Here is a 22,287-nt window from a genome sequence, read left to right on the forward strand (position 1 = left end):
TTCCTTGGACTGCATGCATGCTAGAGAAAGATTAAAGGGCAGCAGCCAAAATGATTAAACTTCAACTTGGATGTTGAAGCATTGATTTGACAGGCTTTTTTCTTGGTCAGAATCGACCCATAAGCTTAAGATCAAGAACCAAAGCCCCCAGTGGGAAGTTGTGCTCAATTTGGTGGGCCTTGAGGTCATCTCTGGCCACATTAGCATCAGTCTTATGGGAGGCCAGGCATGAAGGAACGGACTCTCCCTAAGATCTGATTTCTTAAGGCCACAACCTAGTGGAGGTCTCACAGTCAAACAATTCACATTCCTTGGAAAGAGAGAACAGGCATCAGATGTGTCCATCGAAGGGGGACACTGACCAGGAGTACCCTGGACTTTTTTTGAAATTTCTGTGTTGCTTCTGCATCTGAAAAATATGAAAAATAGAACAATGACAGCCAAGGAATGAGGAAAAAGACAGCTATCTGACCTAAAATTTTAAGACTTATAAGAAATTAACGAAGAAACCAGACAAAACAGACAAAAAACGAACAGTCACATCTTTTGGAATGCAATATTCTGAAAGCAAGTATAGCAGAGAAAAACACAAATTATTTTAAGCAAAGCAAGAAAAGACCATAGCAACAAAAGTTATTTTTGAAGAGAGCCAACTGGAGAGAAAAGCATATGTTAAGATATGTTAACCTGACACAAAGATAAGGTGGAATAAGACTCTAGTGCCATCTGAAAGCTGAAAAGAGCTGAATAATGAGAACTAGTGTCATGAACTTGGCTGTTTAACCGCCTTCGTATGAGAAAACACTTCAGAACTTTGAACTTAGGAAACTGCCTTTGTGTAAGAAAACACTTCAGAACTTTGAACTTAGGAAATTCCAACTTGTCTTGCACCAGGTTGCACGAGCTCCATAGAGCAGGAATCTATTTCAACAAGTGGCTTTAAAAACAAAAACAAAAACAAAATACTTTAATATTTTTCATTTCTATTAATGACACATTTAAAAAATGCAACAGTGCTAAAATCCATCAAAGAAAAATGCGCTGAATGAATATTAAACTTACGCAGAAGTGGGTCCAGAAGCTGAGATACTTCCAGGAACTGAAATTAGAAGAGTTTTACATTTAAAATAGAATATATGAGGAATGAAAAGGGGAAAGGGGGGAAGGGATAAATTAGGAGTTTGGGATTAGCAGATACAAACTACTATATATAAAACATAAACAACAAGGTCCTACTGTATAGCACAGGGAACTATATTCAATATCTTGTAATAAACTATAGTGGAAAAGAATCCGAAAAAGAATCTATGTATATGTGTATAACTGAATCACTTTGCTGTACACCAGAGACTAACACAACATTGTAAATCAACTATACTTCAATAAAAAAATTTTTTAAAGAATATATGAGGAATGAAACTATCATTTTAATATGTAAGAGCCGTAATGTGGCTGATCAAAAACACTGGAATAAGTATCAGAAATCCAAAGTAACACAATTATATACGTACCATTCTCTACTATAACTTGGCAAGTATGAGTTTTACGTTGACTTAAGTGTTTAGCCATAAGATCTAAACCAGAAGAACCAGTTAGGAAATTACATTTAAGGCACACCAGAGTAATGCCCCTATGAAAAAAAGAAGACAGAAAGGTTTTTATCTTTTATGAAAATCCATATACAAGTTCAAGCATTAGTTTTCCATGTAATAACTTGATTTGTTTTTTATGTGTCATGATCACCATTTGCAAATTTTGTTATATAAGCCCAATATATATGAAATGGTATAACCATGTCTCTAGAAAATGGCAGAGCCATGTCTAAATTATGCTAGCATTTAGTGCTCTATAAGCTGTTCCCTCTCATGCCGGTTTCCAAAACATATGAGTGAAGAGAACGAAAGCCCAGTCATGACTCCACTAACTTATATAACTTGTGCAAGGTACAATCTTTCCATGCCTTTGCCCATCTGCAAAGCAAGGCTACAATATTCATCCATTCAATACACATTTTCTGAGAACCTTCGTTACATACTCTGTACTACTAGGTCTTATGGATACAAGAGTGAACAAAAAAGGATACACTCTGTGAAGCCTACAATCTAATGTCCTATTTAATTGATGATAAAATCAGAAAAGAAAGGAGGCCTTAAAAATAAATCATGCAGGGAGTTTCAAGATGGCGGAAGAGTAAGAGGTGGAGATCACCTTTCTCCCCACAAATACATCAGAAATACATCTACATGTGGAACAACTCCTACAGAACACCTACTGAACGCTGGCAGAAGACCTCAGACCTGCCAAAAGGCAAGAAACTCCCCATGTACTTGGGTAGGGCAAAAGAAAAAAAAACAGAGACAAAAGAATAGGGACGGGACCTGCACCAGTGGGAAGGAGCTGTGAAGGAGGAAAGGTTTCCACCCACTAGAAGCCCCTTCGCGGGCGGAGACTGCGGGTGGCGGAGGGGGAAAGCTTCCGAGCCATGGAGGAGCGCAGCCACAGGGGTGCGGAGGGCAAAGCGGAGAGGTTCCCGCACAGAGGATGGGTGCCGAGCAGCACTCACCAGCCCGAGAGGCTTGTCTGCTCACCCGCTGGGGCGGGCGGGGCTGGGAGCTGAGGCTCCGGCTTCGGTTGGATCCCAGGGAGAGGACTGGGGTTGGCTGCGTAAACACAGCCTGAAGGGGGCTAGTGTGCCACAGCTAGCCGGGAGGGAGTCCGGGAAAAAGTCTGGAGCTGTCTCTTTTTGAATTATGGTTTTCTCAGGGTATATGCCCAGGAGTGGGATTGCTGGGTCATATGGTAGTTCTATTTTTAGTTTTTTAAGGAGCCTTCATACTGTTCTCCATAGTGGCTGTATCAATTTACATTCCCACCAACAGTGCAAGAGGGTTCCCTTTCAGAGCCCATATTCTTAAATGTGAGATTACACCACCTCGCCACCTTAACCCAGGTTATCTTATTAAATCAGTGTTAACTACTGCAATAGTCTTAACCAGTCTATGTGCCTCATGTAGCTACAACTCACCTTGTATACCCCTCCAAACTGATCTTCTTTCAGTACCCTTGATTCTACACAAAACCCCAATGGCTTTCCCAACATCCTCAAATTAAAATTAAGTCCAAGTTCCCCAGCCTTTTTCAAGGATTCCGCAATCTGGATCTCAGCTCAAAACTATTTCCCCAGACTCTGAACTTAATGCTATGTTACATGAACTTCATGCTCCATTCAAACTGTACTACTTGTCATTCATTGTGTATGTCTTCTGCTTTTTTCCTGTCTGCCTTTTTATTCATGCTACTTCTTCCAACTAAAATGCCCCGTGCCTCTTCTTATAAGTAGAAACCTTTCTTTCTTTTGAAATCAGTAACTCTCATTGCACTTATTACAAACCTCCTTGCATTAATTTCTGTAGTTATTTATGTTCACACCTTACTGTAAATGGTACATTCCTTGAAGGTTGGTACCAAGCCTTCTTCATCACTGTCATCTTTATAGGACTTGCTACATTGTGTTATACATAATAGATGTACAATAAATAGTTAAAGAATGAACACTGCATTTTAACAAAATATTAACCACAAAATTTATTGCTTTGTAAAATTACAAGTATGAAAACTCCCATATACAGAAAATAACCAATTTTCTGTTTAAATTTGAGATCCACCCAAGGTAAGAAAAAAGCACCTCGGATCTTTAAAGTCATACAGTTAATTTAAGAACCAAACACAAAACTGTGTTTGACAATAGTGAGGTAAAAATCAAATTAAATTCTCATCTTTACAAATCCTTTTCATTACTATAAAAATTTTTAGTACAGGTTAATACCTAAATATAGTTTATCAGAAACTTCTAATGCCTTGAATTTAGTAATATTTTAAAAATAGCACTAATATATGTTAAAAATGGAATCAAACTTTCCTCTGCCTATGAGCTATTTGTCTATCATCCACATACTCCACATATGTCACTTTCAATATTAATTTACTCAACAAATATTTATGGAATGCCTATGATGTGCCAGGCACTATTTAATACCCAGCAAATGTCTGGCATAGCTCAGTATCTGAACTCCACACATTCTAGTGAGAAGATATAGACAATAAACAAGAGGGTGAAATATACAATGTACAATACATTGAACAGTAAAAAGCTGCCATGAAGTAAAAACAAAATAAGAAAGGGAGATAGGGAGTGCTGGGGGTGGGGCCCGGGGAAAGGATGCTACTTTAAATGGGGCGGTCCAGGAAAGGCTCACTCATTGGAGGAGAGATCTAAAGGAGCTACCTAAAGGTAGCTACCATGGGAGCTAGCTACCCATGCAGATATCTGGGGAAGAGGAAATGAGGCAAAAGGAATAATAAATACAAAGGTCCTGAGACACAGCATCCCCTCTTCTACTTTTCCACTAACCCAAAGCATCAAAACAAGTATTGGCTAAACTTAAAGTCTATGTCTCAGCCTCCTGCTACAAAGATCTTGACACTGGTATTTCAAATAGCAATGAGAACTTAAACAAAGGAATATGGAGTGAAAATGAATTAGAAGAATGTGAAAAAAATGGTGCTTAGTGGATTCTGAGCTAAGTGTGTGTGGTATAACCAAAATGAATTATCAATGCCTTTAGAAATGTTCACAACAATTCCTCTGAACAGTAAACAAGTTGTGTACTTTTATTTCAAAAATTAAAAAGCCCCAAGGATTATGAAGGCTATATATTGATCACAACCAAAGTAGTGTTAGTCACTTTACTAGGCATCTTAAAAGTCTTTTAAATTTTCAAATATTGCTGGAGAGCCTTATTTTTTTAATTTTATAATGCAAATTCATGGAAGTTTCACCTTAATGCCTGACATCACTGAAACAAGTTTAGCTAGAGAATATAGGCAATCCCCTCTTTGAGCTAAGGATATAAAGTACAGAACTCTATTATGTCTAGTAGCAATCATTTCATTTTCCAAACTAGGCACTCCAGCATCAGGTTAAAAAGCTACTATAATTTTTCAATAGAGAGAATGAAAAAAGATCGAGTAGTTACCTGAGAGTTCCAGAATGCTTCTTAAAAATATAAAACTTTTTAGTTGGCTGGTCGCTATGAGCGCTGGAGAGACAAAAGACAAATGAGATTTTATTATACAATAAGCCATTAATTAATTTTATGACCAGTTTTCAAGCCTATGCTTAGTTTCTTAGTTTTGAATAAAAGACCATGATTTAAATTATAAAGCTCTATTAGCATCTCTGTTTAATTCAAGATTTTTATCTTACGTTTCATTTTCCCTGTGTGTTTTCGAACAACATATTTCCCTGAGAATATTCTTAAATGATCATACCTCACCATTATTAAAAAAAAAAAAACCTTTAGAGTTAAAAATGCAAAGAGCATCAAATTAATTTTTTCAACTGTTAAGAGTTGAGAACAACTTAAAAGGTATTGGCTAATAATGTATTTTGCTGTAATATAAATTGTTATGAATAATAATTATTACTTTCTAATCTTGATATACTTAGCCCAGGGGACCAATCTGAATGATCCTGGAAGTAAATGTTTCTTGGGCTAAATGACATTACTTACCATCAGTAAAATGAAACATTTAAAGAATCTTTTGCAATTACTAGGAGAGCTTTTAAAGAACGCGAATTAAAAGCAGAGCTCATGAGTTAAAACAATACTTTCTCTACGCACAGAACAGAAAACCACTAACCAAATTTTGTAGCCAATGCTAATAGCTTTTATACCCCCTTTTAAACTGACAGGGAAAGCTTTCCTGTATTAGAAAGTCAGGCAGAATTAGCTGGGATTAGTGTAGCACAGTATTACTCAAACTGTGGTCCATAGACCAGCAGCATCCGTATCACCTGGGAGCTTATTAGGAATACAAAGTCTCAGCTCCCACTCCAGACCTACTGAATTAATCTCTGGTGGTGGAGCCCAGAAATCAGTTTCAACAAGTTTTTCAGACGATTCTTACGCAAGATAAAGTTTGAAAAGTACTAGCCCTAGCTTGCACTGACAGACCCAAACCAGACAACACATCAAGTCAATGGTTACCCTTAGACACACAGTAACTATCATCAGCATACCATGTATACATCGGCAAAGAATGGCTACCTATAATCCCAAGAAAAAATCCTCAGAATAGGTGCTATGGTGAATACAAAGAACTGCTCTCTCAAGTAGGTAAGACATAGACACATATTTAATATGAGGCAGAACAGCTGAGTAGTACAGAACTCAAAAAGAAACAACTGATTCCTACAAGTGGCTGTGGTGATCAGATACTTCACAGAAGGTAAAATGAAAGGGAAGGAGAAGGGCATTCCAAAGAATAAGGAAAAGTCACTTTAGATATTGAATATGGGACAAACTATACATTGGGGAAGATTAATTAATCTGGGAGGCTTGACTTCTCTATGATTACAGAGTTGGTATGGGCTGAGAATAAAGATACTCAACCTCTGAGAAAAATGAAGCTTCTGTATGTACAGAGCTTAATCCTATAACAAAAGTCCACATGGGTCGGAGTGAGGGTATCCAATTAACAGGGAGGTACTTGAGGCAACCAGGGAAGCAAGGCACCAATGAAGTAGGGGAAACACAGAGAGAGCCTCAAGGCCCTTAGAAGAGCAGAAGTGGAAGATTTCAGTTCTACATGAGGCTGACGATGAGTAAGCAATCAGTGTGCGTGACGACAATGCAGTGCAGGGTAGGGGCTAACTGGAAATTAGAAAAAGGCTATGAAGGAAGCCTGGAGCCAATTGGGAATATTTTGGGATAGAATGGGGTTAGAGGTCCTACAGGACAGTTGAGGAGCCTATGGAAAATGGGAAAGGAGAGGACAGAATGATCCATGGGTTTAAGAAACACCAAAGATAATTTCCAATTTAATCTCTTGGAAATTAGGGGCAGAATTAAAGCCCCATTGGGGCAGCCATGTGTTTGGCACAGAATAAGAGACCAGCATTCTCCCCAGCAGTATACTGAGAGAGAGGGTGGCTGTGGTCTGGTTTGGAACAACTGAGGTATGGGTGCAGAACCACTGCAGTAGTTGTGAGGCAGAGTGGTAAATTACAGAAGATGGACTTTCAGGAAGCCATGATGAATGGTGGCAGATCAAGAGAACTCCACAGGCTTCAGAAACTTAAAGTGTATTATTTCCAGGTGATGCTCCACATTTATGGAAATAATGCATGGAGACAGACTGAGCTTAAAGGGTATTGGGGTGATAAGAGTTTGGTTCCCAGACAGACAAAAATGTTTGACTTATTTGTGTCCTATGTAAATGCCAGTGAGTTAAAGGTGAAAATATCTATCAAATAGTTAGAGATGAAGAGTTGGATCTCAGGAAAACTCAGCATTGAAATTGGAGGATTTACAGTTGAAAGGTAAAAGATAAAACTCTGAGAGTGGTTGAAGTACCAAGAAAAGAAACGTAAAGAGGCAAGAAGAGCTGAAGAAAGAAAAGGTAATGAAACAGAGGAGTAGCAAACGAGAAAAAAATGGTGGTAATAGTTTAAGAGAAGTTGAGAAGAGTTTCAAAAGTGAGTGATCGAAAGTATCAAATACTCTAAAGAAGTCATGGAGGAGTAAGAATGAAAAGCAGTGAGTACACTGAGTGATTAGGACATGACTGATAACCTTCAAAGGGGCAGCTTGAACTGATAGATGGGGGTGATACTCAAATTACAAAGGGTAAAGAAATGACAAACAAGATAGTAAAGAATACTCTTTACAAATGTTGACAGTAAAAGGAAGATAAGAAAATATGCAAAGTAAAGGCAAATCTCCCTCATCCTAAAAAAAAAAAAAAATACCTGAAAATATTTGCAGGCAGAAGGAATGTGGTAGAGAGAAAAAGATGAAATGAAGGTGCATAAGATTATGGAGGAAATGGAGGAGATGAGGGGCAGGATTAACTTTGAAAAAGAGGACATATCTTTTTCTGAGATTAATGTCTGGATGAAGGAAAAAAAAACGAGGTAGAAAGAGGTCAACCTTGGGAAAAATGAAAAGGATGACCTCTGAGTAACTAGTAGGCAAGGTTAACAACTGAGAGACTAGAATAAAATCTTGACAGTACTGAAAAGGATTTAAACATGTGGTAGATAAAAACAAAGAGGTATTTTTAAAAAGACAGGACCACATTAAAGTTAAAGATCAGGAATTCAGAGCTGACTGAATCAAGCACAGTTTGGTGGTCTAGAATTGAGCATAGAGGAATGTCGAAAAGGATAAGAGAGTCAAGGATAGCAAGGTTAAGCATGATTGAAGATGTAAAGGATTCTAGAACAAAAAACAAAGCAACATTCAAAACAGATGAACTTGAGGGTGAAGCTGACTATACGATTGGATTGGTGATGCTGGACTGGAAAGAGGGGTCAAGACTGAAAGTCCTGGGGTAATGAGATTTCAAAACGAATGAATATTGTATATGATGAGGTAAAATTGGATGGTGGTAAAGAAGCGGGTACAACACCTCAGAGGTGGATGTGAAGTGCTGGCATTAAAGAAGTTAAGGCAACATGATGACAGGCTGATCATCAAGGGGAAAAAAAACAACAACTGAGAGCTAAGTTCTGAAGGCATTAAAAAATGTGGGCAAATCCTTGAAAGTGGTAGTTAACTATGACCATAAAGTAATGTAGAGGTCTTGTTATGATTTGCAAGAAAACCACTTTTATTGGTTATACCTTATTTCTGACTGAAAATAAATGGAACTACCTCAATCTGAATAATCAACTTAGTATATTTATATCTGAATAATTTTTGTCTATTAAAAAAAATCTATCCCGGAGGCATAAAGTACCAATGAGGTTCAAATGAAAGTAATGTGGGCTCTGAAGTCTTTCTCTAGCAATAGAGTACATGGTAGGTGCTCAAATAATGTAAACAGAATTGATATATGAAAAGAAATTCCAACAGTAGCGTCATGACCGGAATATCCCTGTACTCCCTCATTTCACATTCATCAAATGAATGCAAAGATAGATGGCTTGGAAGACAAATGGACAGACAGATGGATGAGAGAGAGAGCGAGCGCGAGAGAGCGAGCATGTGAGCACCGATGACGTTCCTGGCGTCTCTGACAAAGCTGAAGTCTCTAAAAGTTGACTGCTTTGAAGTGCATAACACTCACGTGGTTACATGTATTTATTTGATAAATATTTAGTAAACATTTAAAATTTTATGGACCACTTTTTGAAAGACTTCAAAAAATAATTTCCCTAACAAACCTATTCTAATTTCATTAGTCTAACTGTTCTTGAAATTTTTGTTCCACTAATTTCATGAGTTATTATGCTGGAAAACAGTATTGGGTAATATCCTAGAAGTTCCCTGTTGCTAGATCTTTTTAGATCCTTGATGTGACAAACTGGCTTTGTTTTCAAAAGCCAAATATCTTGAATGGCAGTTTTGACTGGCAGTGTACATGTTTAACTCACCTCATCATATGATTTACAAAGGCTTTGTTACAGTTTGTTTTGTATCTGCAAAAATTACAGTGCATATACATTGAAAAGTGGCTTGCAAAATCTTTTATTCCGGAACGACACTCAATGCACTTGTGAACTCCCTGAAGACACCTTATGGAGACAGAAAAAAATGATAAAAATATATTGTAAAACGAAAAAATAAGGTAAAGCCTTATTAATGTTTTATTAATTGAAGCCAAGGTGTTTAAATTAAATCTTTAAATAGAGACTTATAATTTGAAAATCTGCTTGGAAACAACAGGCTAGAATAAGTAAAAAAGTCTAATACCAGTTAATGTTTCCTTGGAATAAAAAGGATCACGTTAACAATTCAACTATCACAAGATATAAGCATAAAATATAAGATTAGTGTAAAAGATGACAATTATACAATAAACTCAGTAATTCAAGTTCTGTTCAGCAGTTGTAAAAAGTACCTTTTTATTATCTTCTTGGCCTTCATGCCAGATAAGTGATTATCATGTAAATGTGCATATCTAGTGATATGCTAAGCTATATTAAAATAACCTTTAATATTTAATATTAAATTAGGATTTCTTTTATCAGGAATATCAGGATATCTTTTATCAGGAATAAAGATATTACCTTAAGTTCTTCAAAGCTATGCTGATTTTATTCTTCCTGTTGCGCTCTTGCTTTTGCTTGTAATAGGTTTTTGCTTTATATTCAAATGCACCTCTACCTTGCTTACTTGCAGTGGACGTAGCTGCACAAGGCTTTCTTGTCTTATATTTACTTTCATTAGCTCTTGTAGGATTTTCAGCAGTTGTATTTGTAGACCTTGGAGGTGAGACCTGAAGAGAAGAAGTGCCTGGAGTATCCTTGGAAGATGTAGTTGGTGACCCTGAATGAGGAGGTCCAACTGAAGCTCGAATGGTAACCTATAAAAATGAAGGCAATATACATTTTTACAAAATTAAGCATCACATTAATATTAAAAAGATCACACATTATGCAGGCCATAACTGGTTTTTGACAAGGATGCCAAAACAATTCAGTGAGGGAAACAACAGTATTATCAACAAATGGTGCTGGGACAACTGGATATCTACATGCAAAAGAATGAATTTGGACCCCTACCTCATACTAAATACAAAAATTAACTTAAAATGTATCAAAGACCAGACTGTAAGAGCTAAAACTCTAAAACTCTTAGAAGAAAACATAGGAGTAAATCTTCATGACCTTGGGTTAGGCAATGATTTCTTAAATATGATACTGAAAGCACAAGCAACCAAAGAAAGAATAGATAAATGGACTTGGTAAAAATTAAAACTTTTCTGCTTTGAAGGACACTATTAAGAAAGTTAAAAGATAACCACAGAATGAGAGAAAATATTTGCAAATCGTATCTCTAATAAGGGACTTGTATACAGAATATATAAAGAACTCTTACAACTCAATAAAAAGACAAATAACCCAATTAACAAATGGGCAAATGATCTGAATAGACATTTCTTCAAAGAAGATATACACATGAAATAAGCACATGAAAAGATGCTCAACATCATTAGTCATTAAGGAAATGCAAATCAAAACTCCAGTAATGTATCACCTCAGACCAACTAAATGACTATAATGAAAAAGACAGGTAGCAGCACGTGCTGACAGGATGTGGAGAAATTGCAGCCCTCATATATTGCTGGTGGGAACGTACAGTGGTGCAGTAGCTTTGGAAAACAGTTTGGCAGTTCTTCAAAATGTTAAACGTAAGAATTATTATATAATCCTAGGTGTTCCGCTCCTAGCAATTCTACTCGAGAGAAATGTACACACAAAAACTTGTACGTGAATTTTCATGAGAGCATTATTCATTACAGCCAAAAAGTGGAAACAACCCAAATGCTCATCAACTTATGAGTGAATAAATAAAATATGGTATATCCATACAATGGAATAATATTCAGCCATAAAAAAGAATAAAGTACTGATACACAAGTACTTAATACAGCCTTAAAAAGGAACGAAGTACTGATACAAGCTACAATATGGATGAACCTCAGAAACATTATGCTAAGTGAAAGAAACCAGTCATAAAAGACCACATATTGTATGATTCCATTTGTATGAAATGTCCAGAATAGGAAAACCAACAGGGATGGAAAACAGATTAAAGTTTGCCTGTTGCTGGTGGAGGGGAAATTGGGAGTGACTACTAATGGATATGGGGTCTCTTTAGGGGGTGATAAAATGTTCTAAAATAGATTGTAGTGATGTTTTCACAACTCTGTGAATATGCTAAAAACCACTGAATTGTATACTTTAAATGGGTGAATCATATGGTATATGAATTACATGTCAATAAAGCTGTTACCAAAAAAAAAATCACTGCAATACAAAAAGTTAAACATCAGAGTATAAACTACAATCAGGTAAGTCTTGCATTTATTCTAAATGGTCATACCAATTAAATGAAATTTACCTCAGTATTTATTTACTGTTGTAATACTAGTTTTGTATTGATAGCATTTATATGTTAACACAGATAGTAATGGGTCAAAAGAGCACATTCCACGGCTATTTTATGCTCTGATGTAACTAAACAGCTTTGGCAAATATAGAGGTCAAAATTTAAATCTCAAATCCTGAAATAACTCTGGAAAGGCATGCATTACTCTTTGGTAACTATAAGACAGATCTCCAGAATCACTGTTAACACCTGAAACTTATATAATATTGTACATCAACTATACCTCAATTAAAAACAACAATGCACCCCCCCAAAAAAACCAGATCTCCAGTAAATGTGACCTTCTCTCTCTGGGGGTTCTTTGGGCAAAGGTTACTACTGTGGAGGTTACATCAATTCATCATACAGCATGGAGAATTTAATAATATTCAGAATTTTCTTAGAGGGAACTAATATAAAATTTCTCATTTAATATTCAGAAAAAGAAATGTCTGATTATACCCATTGGTTGATAATGAAAAACAGTCACCTATATATTTGGTATCATACAAAAAGCACTGAACTAGGAGTCAAAAGACCTGAGGTTAAATTTCAGTACTACCTCTTCCTAGCCATGTGACCCTGAGTAAGTAACTTATCCTCTCTAAGCCTCATCTGTAATATGGGAATAATACCTGCCTTCTCTACCTCACTGGTTTGCTACAGGGATTAAATAATATAATGTATGAAAAAGCACATGGAAAGCTTAATTCTGAAGTGCTAACAAGACATTTAGTATCATTTATTAATAATATCATAATTGTAGTATACTAATTATTACTATTATTATTAATAAGGGAAGATACGAGAGAGGATTGCACTGCTTATGTTAGTATTCTGCGCGTCTTGTTCCAGCATGGAATGAATGGACTACAGGGAAGGATACTGGATAGCTTCTCTCCCTCTGGAGCTTCAGAGCATTGCTTTACATTATTTTAATGAACTCAAATAGCAGACATACTCACATCAAAGTTTAGTACTCAAATATAAGTACTGAATGCTTGGGAATTATTTCACTTTGGATTGTGCATCCCTCTACTGGAGCAAATAGTCAAAAGCTGACTTTACATAAAAGAAGTCAAAGAAAACAGATGTACATAAGGCAGAGGGAAAATGAAATTTGTAGTCAGATGTGTGTTTGCTCACTTAACACTGCAATGCTAATCAAGAGAATTTGCTTCTCTAAGAGTAGACTCAGTAATACCAACTTCAACAAACTACGGCATTCAAGGCATTATGACAGATGTTGGAGACACAAAGATAAATTAAACATGATTCCTCACCAGATGAAGCAGACATGTACGCTGCCAACTGGAAAAGCTCAAAAACAGACTACAGAATATTTTTTTTAAAGTTAAGGTTTTTTTAAAAATAATTAATTAATTAATTTTTTTTTTTTTGCTGCGTTGGGTCTTTGCTGCTGTGCGGGCTTTCTCTAGTTGCGGCCATTGGGGGCTACTCTTCGTTGCGGTGCGTGGGCTTCTCATCGCAGTGGCTTCCCTTGTTGTGGAGCACGGGCTCATAGGTGTGTGGGCTTCAGTAATTGTGGCTCACGGGCTCTAGAGTGTGGGGTCAGTAGCTGTGGCGCATAGGCTTAGCTGCTCCGCGGCATGTGGGATCTTCCCAGACCAGGGCTCGAACTCGTGTCCCCTGCATTGGCAGGCGGATTCTTAACCACTGCGCCACCAGGCAAGTCCCCAGACTATAGAATATTGAAACAGGGCTTCCCTGGTGGCACAGTGGTTGAGAATCTGCCTGCCAATGCAGGGGACACGAGTTCGAGCCCTGGTCTGGGGAGATCCCACATGCCGCAGAGCGACTAAGCCCGTGAGCCACAACTATTGAGCCTGCGCGTCTGGAGCCTGTGCTCTGCAACTGGAGAGGCCGCCACGGTAAGAGGCCCACGCACCGCAATGAAGAGTGGCCCCCGCTCGCTGCAACTGGAGAAAGCCCTCGCACAGAAACGAAGACCCAACACAGCCAAAAATAAATAAATAAACTTATTTAAAAAAACAAGAGTATTGAAACAACACAATGACTCAGTCTACAGTTAATATAGTTGCACTCACTGCAAAGGAATATGCTCCAATATAGCACATTTCAATCAACTCAAAAAACAATGGATAAAAAATTTTCTTTCCAAGCATAAGAATGATAAAACCTAAAATTAAAATTTTAATGACAACCAGAAGTCAATTTTTAATATTATATTGAATAGATAAAAACAGGCAGGGGTTTATTTCTATTATCATACAATGTTAAAATACAACATACTTAAAACTCACTTTTGTACCAGGAGGCAATCCTTCTAGCTCTTTAGGCTTTATAAATGTCCGATGCTGGGTCTTGTGATCCAGTTTCTCTTTGTAGGTCAAAAATTGTAGTCTGCATTTTGTACAACGATAAACTCCTTTCTTCTGTTTACAATAAATATTAGAAATAATATTAGAAAATAATTTCTACCACCACAAATCCCGAGACCTGAAATTGCTAATTCTAATAGCTAAAGAATTTTAAAACCAGAATTTTACCACATCCTATCATAAATAATTCCAAAATATTTCATTTTTTACAAGTACTTCTTGCATTAGTATTTGAGTTTCAAAAGTATTTGTTATCATACAGGCAATCAATATGATAATTATATCAATTAGATTACAATGGGACAAGTCCTATACTATTTGTAGTGTGAGTTTATCTAATTATTACTTTGAAGTATAAACTATTCAAATATATGATACCATGAAAATGAGCTATATTATATTTTTATTCTTGGAAAGATCAAATAATTTTTGTTATTTCCATTTGTTTCACAAGTTGGTAAACTGAACTTTCTAAAACCAAACAAATTTAACCAGACACTCCCAAGAAAGTTATGTTATAGAAATGGTTGTATATGTCAGTGTTTGTCCAACAGAACTTTCAACAGTGATGATAATGTGCTATACTGCACTGTCTGATATGGTATCCACTGCCACATGTGGTTATTGAGTTCTTGAAATGTGGCAAGTGCAACAGAGAAATCGATTTTTAAATTTTATTTAATTTTAATTTTAAATTAATTTAAATTTAAATAGATGCACGTGGCTAGTGACTGATATTGGACGGCATGGTTACAGAAGCATAAATCAGAACAACTGATCTGAATTTACTATTTGAGAACCCCTTGACTACGTTCCTTCTGAAACCTGGTCATATTATTACCTTACCAATAGGAAACAGGACCGAAGAGAGATGTAAGGCACTTGCTCACAGCTAGTTAGTGTTCTTTCTACTACATATTAGCAACTGCAGTTTTTTTGTATATGCTGTCATCAATTAAAATATGTATTGTACATTCATCTGTAAATTTGGAACAACGTACAAATATAAAAATGTTTTCTCTAAAGCTGTATCTCCACAGGTTCATCACTATTTGCATTTAAAACATAAATAAACATTTAGGAAAAATCAAATGAGGTAACATACATTAAAGTACCTAGCCATTACTGGTGCACAGCAGGCATCTGATACATAAAAATTCCTTACAAAGTTCAAAGCAATAGGTAAATATAATGTACTTGTATTACTATTTTAGTTTCATCTTAAGAAGTATGGTTAATTGGATCATATCATAGGTACAGCCAACATAAACAGATTCACCTATATGTACTCAAGAGAGGGGAAAGAGGGGGAAAAAAAAACTCAGTCAAGAAGCTGACAGCAAGGTAACATGACAGAAAGTTCCCCAGATATAGTTCCCAGAAATCTTTTCTCTACCTGTACCTATATCTCATCCAGTTTCATGACTTTAAATAGTATTCATCCAACTGCCTACTCAACATCACTACTTGATATCTAACATGCACTTCAAATCAACATGGACAAAATTAAACTCTAGATTTTCCCCCATCCACCCTGAAAAAAAATCTGTTCCTTCCCTAATCTTCCCAATATCTCAATAGATGGGAACGTCATTCTTGCAGCTGCTCAGGACGGAAGAACTTGGTCACTCTCAACTCTTTCCCTCACACCCCACTGATAAAACCTTTTAGCTCTACCTTCAAAAGCATAATCTTTCCACTTGTCGTCACCTCCGACCACTGCCACCAGATCAGTCCAAGCCACTCACCCGCACTCTCACAATAGCCTCCTACCTTCTCGTTTCCACTCTTCCCTCCCAACAGTCTATTCTCTCCATAGCAGCCAGAATAATCTCTCACATGCCTAAACACTCCAATGGCTTCCCATAACACTCCAAAATCCTGACTCTGGCTTACAAGGCCATATACTATCTTCCCCGCATTCTATTGCTACAACCTCATTTCCTACTACTCTTCCTCCCACTTGTTTACCATGCTCCAGCCACACTGGCCTCCTTGTTGCTTCTTGAACATCTAGATATATGCTCACCTCACTGCCTACTTACTGTTCCCTCTGCCTGGAACATTCGCTCCCAGATAGCCACATGGCTTAATCCCTTATTTCCTCTGGAGAGGCTTCTTTGACCACCCCATATAAAAAAACGGAAGCTACTCTTTCACCTCCTAAGCCCTGGCATTCCCTATCCTCGTGTATTTCCTTCCTATGGTACTTATTATCAGCTGGCATACAGATATATTCAGACATAATACACATTCTCATTCTCTCTCCCCCCTGCCACCATAATGCAAATTCCAGAGGGCACAAACTTTGTTTTGCTCACTTCTGTAAAACAGTCCCTGGCATATATTAAACAGTAAATATTTGTTAAATAACCAGTAAAGCAGGCAGCAAGAGACTGACAGAGAGTGCACATGAGAAGCAAGCACAATTAAACTAGTTCAAAATGTCTTCCATTCCATTCAATGAGCATTTGCCCAGAGCCCTGAGATAGGTACATTAACCTACTGTTCCCTTAGATGGACTCAAGTCTTTCATATCTCTCTTATGCATGTATACCTGTGATGTGCTGAGAATAATACAGTACGTTTTTTATTTTAATTTTTTAATTTTATTTATTTATTTATTTTTGGCTGTGTTTGGTCTTCGTTTCTGTGCGAGGGCTTTCTCTAGTTGTGGCAAGCGGGGGCCACTCTTCATTGCGGTGCGCGGGCCTCTCACTATCGCGGCCTCTCTTCTTGCGGAGCACAGGCTCCAGACGCGCAGGCTCAGTAGTTGTGGCTCACGGGCCTAATTGCTCCGCGGCATGTGGGATCTTCCCAGACTAGGGCTCGAACCCATGTCCCCTGCATTGGCAGGCAGATTCTCAACCACTGTGCCACCAGGGAAGCCCCCAGTACGTTTTTTAAATAACATGTTAAACCAAAAAAATGGTGACCTATTCCAAGGGTAGAGAAAAAAATTGTGTTGAACTTTTTGACAAGGATACTATATCTTTTGGGTGATTTGAGGGTTTTCAAGGCTAATTCTGACTCTCTGTAATATCTGCCTTTAGACCTAATGTCAGTGAAGAATGACTCTGTGGTAAAAGCTTGGGCCCTAGGTCAATTTTTGGCTCTGCCAACTATTAGAGAATGTGACACTGGGCAAGGTAACTTACTTACTTTCTATAAAGCTTTGTTTCCTTATCTATGAAATGGAAATGATTGCATACCTGCTTTGTAGAGTGGTTGTAAGGATCAGACAAGATAATGCAAGTAAAAGCACTAGTGGCTGTCATACAGCAAGTGATTAGTATATGTTAACTGCTTGTTATTACTATAAAGATCTAATGAGGCTATTTAACACATCTGAAATCCTTCATCCTTTCTTAAAAGTTGTACAAACTACATTGTTAGCTCTGAAATCACTCAATACATAATAATCTATTCTTTTAAGGAAAAGGTTACAACCAAAGTCTTTAAAAAGAATAAAATGAGCCACAGACTCAACAATTCTTATGGTCTAAAATTGCCCTAATATCATCTCAATTACAAGCTTATAATCTTGCTCAGCTATGGCTTTTGAGTCTTTTGTGAACAATTATATACAAACTGAAATACTTTGAAGGATGCCTGACGACGCTTCTTATTGATAGAGTCTTTCCTCTATTGATTGCTGACTGCCTACCTCTTAGGTACTCCAAACTTAAAAAAAATTGGGCACCCATGGTGTGTCAGTAGTCCCAAGACTACTCCCCGGTTTGATGATTCAATAGAAGGACTTATAGGGCTTAAAAGCTGTTATACTCACAGCTATGATTTATTACAGTGACAGGATACAGAACAGGATTAATAAAGGAAACAAGTGCATCGGGTGAAGCCTGGAGGATACTGGCGCCAGTCTCCAAGTGCCCTCTCCCAGTGGAGCTGCATAGGATATGCTTATCAATCCCCCAGCAACTAACTGCAGCAACAGGTATGAAGTTTTTTGGTTTTGTTTTGTGTTGTTTTATTTTGTTTTCCAGGGAAGCTCTCTTTGAGTCTAAGAGCCCAGGTTTTTCATGGGGTTCAGTCACCAAATCTTCAGACTCCAGAAGAAAAGCAGGCGTTCACCATAATCATATTTTTGCACAAGATCTAGAAAAGCTGGTACCACATGGCTCAAGGTTCCAGGCGTGTAAAACACTCATCAATTAATAACAAAGGCTCAGTTTCCAGAGTTAGCCAAGGGCTAGTTATGCAAGCAGACTCTTCTGAAAATGTGCATGATTTGAGCAACTCAGACCCGCTGGGTTAACGCTTTCCTATATATGTGGCAAGTTAAGACATACAACTCACGGCAGCAAGAGTGACTACAGATCAGGTTAAACCATTTAGGAGACACAGTCCACATAGCAAGCCCATCCATCTCTTTCTTACCTTTCTAAGCATCTATTACTCCCTCCACATCTACACCTCACTCTGGAGCTTAGTAAAGCACAAGAGAAAGAATTACATTAAAAGCTTCATAATAAAATAGAGCTACTGCTTTATATCTCGTTCTTTCTTTCAAAATCAAAGGTTAAAAGATGAAATATAGAGCACCAAGATCAGTGTTTCAAAAACTCTATTCCTCAAGAAATCTTAATATGTACTGTGCAAATAAAGGATTCAATGGTCAAATAAGTTTTGGGAACAACATATACAATATCACTTGCTTGGAGATTTATGATCTTTTAAGCATGTTTTAGCATGTTAAAAGCTCTGAAAAATCCTATTAAAAAATAAACAAAAAACTATTCATTTTGTAAGTGCAGCCATTTACTGAATTTCTTTTTCCAGGAACAATTTTAGAGTAGAACATCTATTTGACATCTGATGGAACATGGGGGAAACTCTAGAATAGAAAGATTTTGCCAGAGTTTAACAGTGAGGTGATATACCAGGATAAAAAAATAAGCATGTTGCCATAACACAGGTGATCTTGAATGTATTTGGATATTCTATATTTATGATTTTTTCCAATTAACAACTATAAGTTGATTTCATGATTATATAATGACTGGAACTGAAAGCAATGTTAGCACAAGTGCTGAATAAAATGGCCATGATAACGCATTCAATAATAAGGAAATGTAATGAGCTGATCAGTGAGGAGGCAAAACTTGATTACATAATCAGATTCAGTAAATTCACTGACTTCTGATTTTGGCAAATGTATGACTGCTCTTTCAAGCACTCAAGAATAGGCTCACTGTTCTATCAAGTTTTCAGCCCAAATAAAGGATGGTCTAATTGTGTCAGGAAAAGAACCAGCAAGCATAAAATGAAAATTCAAGGGAAAGGTGCAAGCACTAGTACTGATATTCCAGAAATTACAAAAGCAGAACTGGTAAAAGTCATCTAAGAAACAAGTTATAACCTAAACACTGCTCTTTGGCATAGTTCACATATCTAGAAATGTGTCATTGCTGTTTCCTTTGTCACTGCACTGGCTGCTACAAGAGACCATCCTGGATCACTGATGACAACCACATGTCTTCTCATAATAAAAAGTGGGCTAGGGAATTCCCCGGCGGGCCAGTGGTTAGGACTCTGCGCTTCCACTGGTCAGGGAACTAGGATCCACAAGCCGTGGGGCCAAAAAAAAAAAAGGTGGACTAGAAAGTGGAGATAAAGTTTGAAGAGAGAGGAAAACAGAAGATTGTGAATCCTCAATCTTATCTTCCTTAGTTCAAACTTATCCTTTCCCCTGCTCTTTAAAATCATTCCCATTCTCACCACTCTTAAACCCTTGAAATGTCCAATGTAAATATTCCACTCATCTTTCCTCTTCCCCTCCACACTAGGCTCCTATTTGTACCTACCTTTCAGAATTTTCACTATCCATGAGCCTCATCAACACCAGGAAGCAGACAAAGAAAAGAAGTGGAAGTTTCACAAGTATTTCAGCATAAATTATAAATTAATGGTGTCATTTGGAACAACTTTGCTTTCCTTCTAGAACAAATCTAACTAATGTTCTAAGTTTATATATATAACCTTTACACTAAGACAAAATGAACAAATAAGAACTGCTAAATCTCACCTGATGCTTCATGTAATGATTCATGTAGGGGGTTGCCATTCTACTAACTTTGAGGCAAAATGGACACAGCAAGTTCTTAGTATTTTCATGGGATGCTCTAAAATGAGTTTCTACATCAGAAAATGTTGATGATCTAAACTGGCAAACCTAGAAATATAAAGAAGATTTAATTTAACTTGAAAATTTATAAACGGTATGCAATTATATCAAAGTAGCAACAATAAGTCATTTGTTTAGAGTAACATGATGTACTACTAATTCAGCTCTGCTGCCTATACAACCAAGGATCCTGATACTGCAAGTAATACAGATAATCTCTGAGGCAGAAAAGTTGTCTTTCAAAGTTTAGGGATATATTCCTAAACATCAGTAGATTCCCTTCTTTTCAGATCTACTATCCCCCATCCTGACTTGAATTTTCAAAGTCTGACACCTCTTGACCTATAAAGTTTTTCCTGTTACATCAAATGAGGATTCTCTTCTTTGGATTTTAAATAGCATCCAGGCTGTAACAGAGGCAATTTATCTTTATCTTGCTATCTTACTGGGAACCACTTGAAATTCGGGAAAAATACTGGCCCCAAAGCCTTTAGTTGAGTTCCCCGTAACTAACAGTATTTCTTATTTCTCTACCACGTCTATATTCTTCCCTACAGGGTAAGAAAGTCAATATGTTTGTCTTTCTCCAGCAGGGCTTTTTGTTTGTCTAGTAGAGGGGTCAGCAAACTATGGCCCACAGGTCAAATCCAACCCACCATCCACACATACATGAGTTAAACCAAGAGTTTCAACTATTGAAGAGGGTCTTCATTTTAGTAACTCATTTTTATTTAAAAAAAAATCAAAAGAACAATACTATTTCATGGCATATGAAAATTAAACACCTAAATACACAATAAAATGTGTGTGTACCTGGCAAACATATGGCATTTCACCGGGTTTATGAGTGTCCTTCATATGTTGTAAAAGAGTCTGTTCTGTTTCAAATGATAATTCACAGATTTTACAAATAGCTGAAAGTGGAAAAAAACACATTACATCATTTTAAGGATGTATAAATCAAAGATTCAGTTTGCACATCCATAACAACAGCAACAACAAGTAATAATAATAATAATAATAATAACAGTGGTGATGGTGGTTCCAACAATCCTACAGTGGTTAATTTTGTAACGCTGTTCTAAGGACTTTGCTTAGTATTAGCTTGTTTCATTCTCATACCATCACTGAGAGCTGTACTGTTAAGTTTTATCCCCATTTTTCCGATGAGGAACCTGAGGCACAGAAAGATTAATTAACTTGACTGACATCTCACAGCTGTATTAAGACGCAGAGCTGGGATTTGAATCCAAGCTAACTCCAGACTCTGTGATTTTAACTATCACTGCAGTTACTTTTCTTATTAGAGTGTAAATGAAGACCATTAATTTTATATTTGCAAACCAGGGAATCTGAGTTTTATAATTTACTTCCTACGTACAATGCATAAGTTATGCCAAGGAAGCTTCAATTAAGAGGGACTTCAATTTTAGTAAGTAATTTTATTGAAAAGTTTATACAAGTTAAAATATGCTTTCAACTTTGCCCCCAAATTACAAAATCTATCTCTTATTCTTATTTTTCCATCAGAATTCTTAAGGATTCTTCATAGGTTAGATAATCAAAATCATTAATGTTCAGGATTTTAACAAAATTGTGACTTACTAGAAAACTCATGGGGAGTGTGTGTGCTCTCAATGTGACACTGCAGCTGGAATGGTGTGGGATACTGACGGTAGCAGTGCTGGCAGGTGGTGTGGTTTTCCCAGCTCTCAGTGTTCTGTTTCTCAAGTTCCAAATGATGTTTCATGTGGTTCATAAACCTATAAATGATTGTTAACAGATGCAAATATTCAAATTTATAACCAAAGACAAATCTCACAAATAAGTATCTGAA

General features: G+C 37.0%; 1 protein-coding gene across 9 annotated transcripts in view; it reads right to left on the reverse strand.

The window, feature by feature from the left end:
• Positions 1-269: 269 nt before the first annotated feature.
• ZNF280C (zinc finger protein 280C) overlaps positions 270-22,287 on the reverse strand; it is a 56,898-nt gene continuing 34,880 nt past the window's right edge. For 5 of the 9 annotated variants that reach the window (XM_082445322.1, XM_082445326.1, XM_082445323.1 and 2 more), the window contains 8 exons: positions 22,056-22,213; positions 21,264-21,364; positions 20,352-20,498; positions 14,228-14,359; positions 10,079-10,374; positions 9,443-9,583; positions 5,037-5,099; positions 1,107-1,630 (listed from right to left, as the gene is read on the reverse strand). In XM_082445322.1, the coding sequence (XP_082301448.1) occupies positions 1,423-1,630; positions 5,037-5,099; positions 9,443-9,583; positions 10,079-10,374; positions 14,228-14,359; positions 20,352-20,498; positions 21,264-21,364; positions 22,056-22,213 (1,246 nt within the window). In that variant the 3' untranslated portion in view covers positions 1,107-1,422. The other 4 variants (XM_082445325.1, XM_082445328.1, XM_082445330.1 and 1 more) reach the window with 4 other exon arrangements.

This window comes from Balaenoptera physalus (assembly GCF_965194825.1).
Source record: "Balaenoptera physalus genome assembly, chromosome: X".
Lineage (NCBI taxonomy): Eukaryota > Metazoa > Chordata > Mammalia > Artiodactyla > Balaenopteridae > Balaenoptera > Balaenoptera physalus.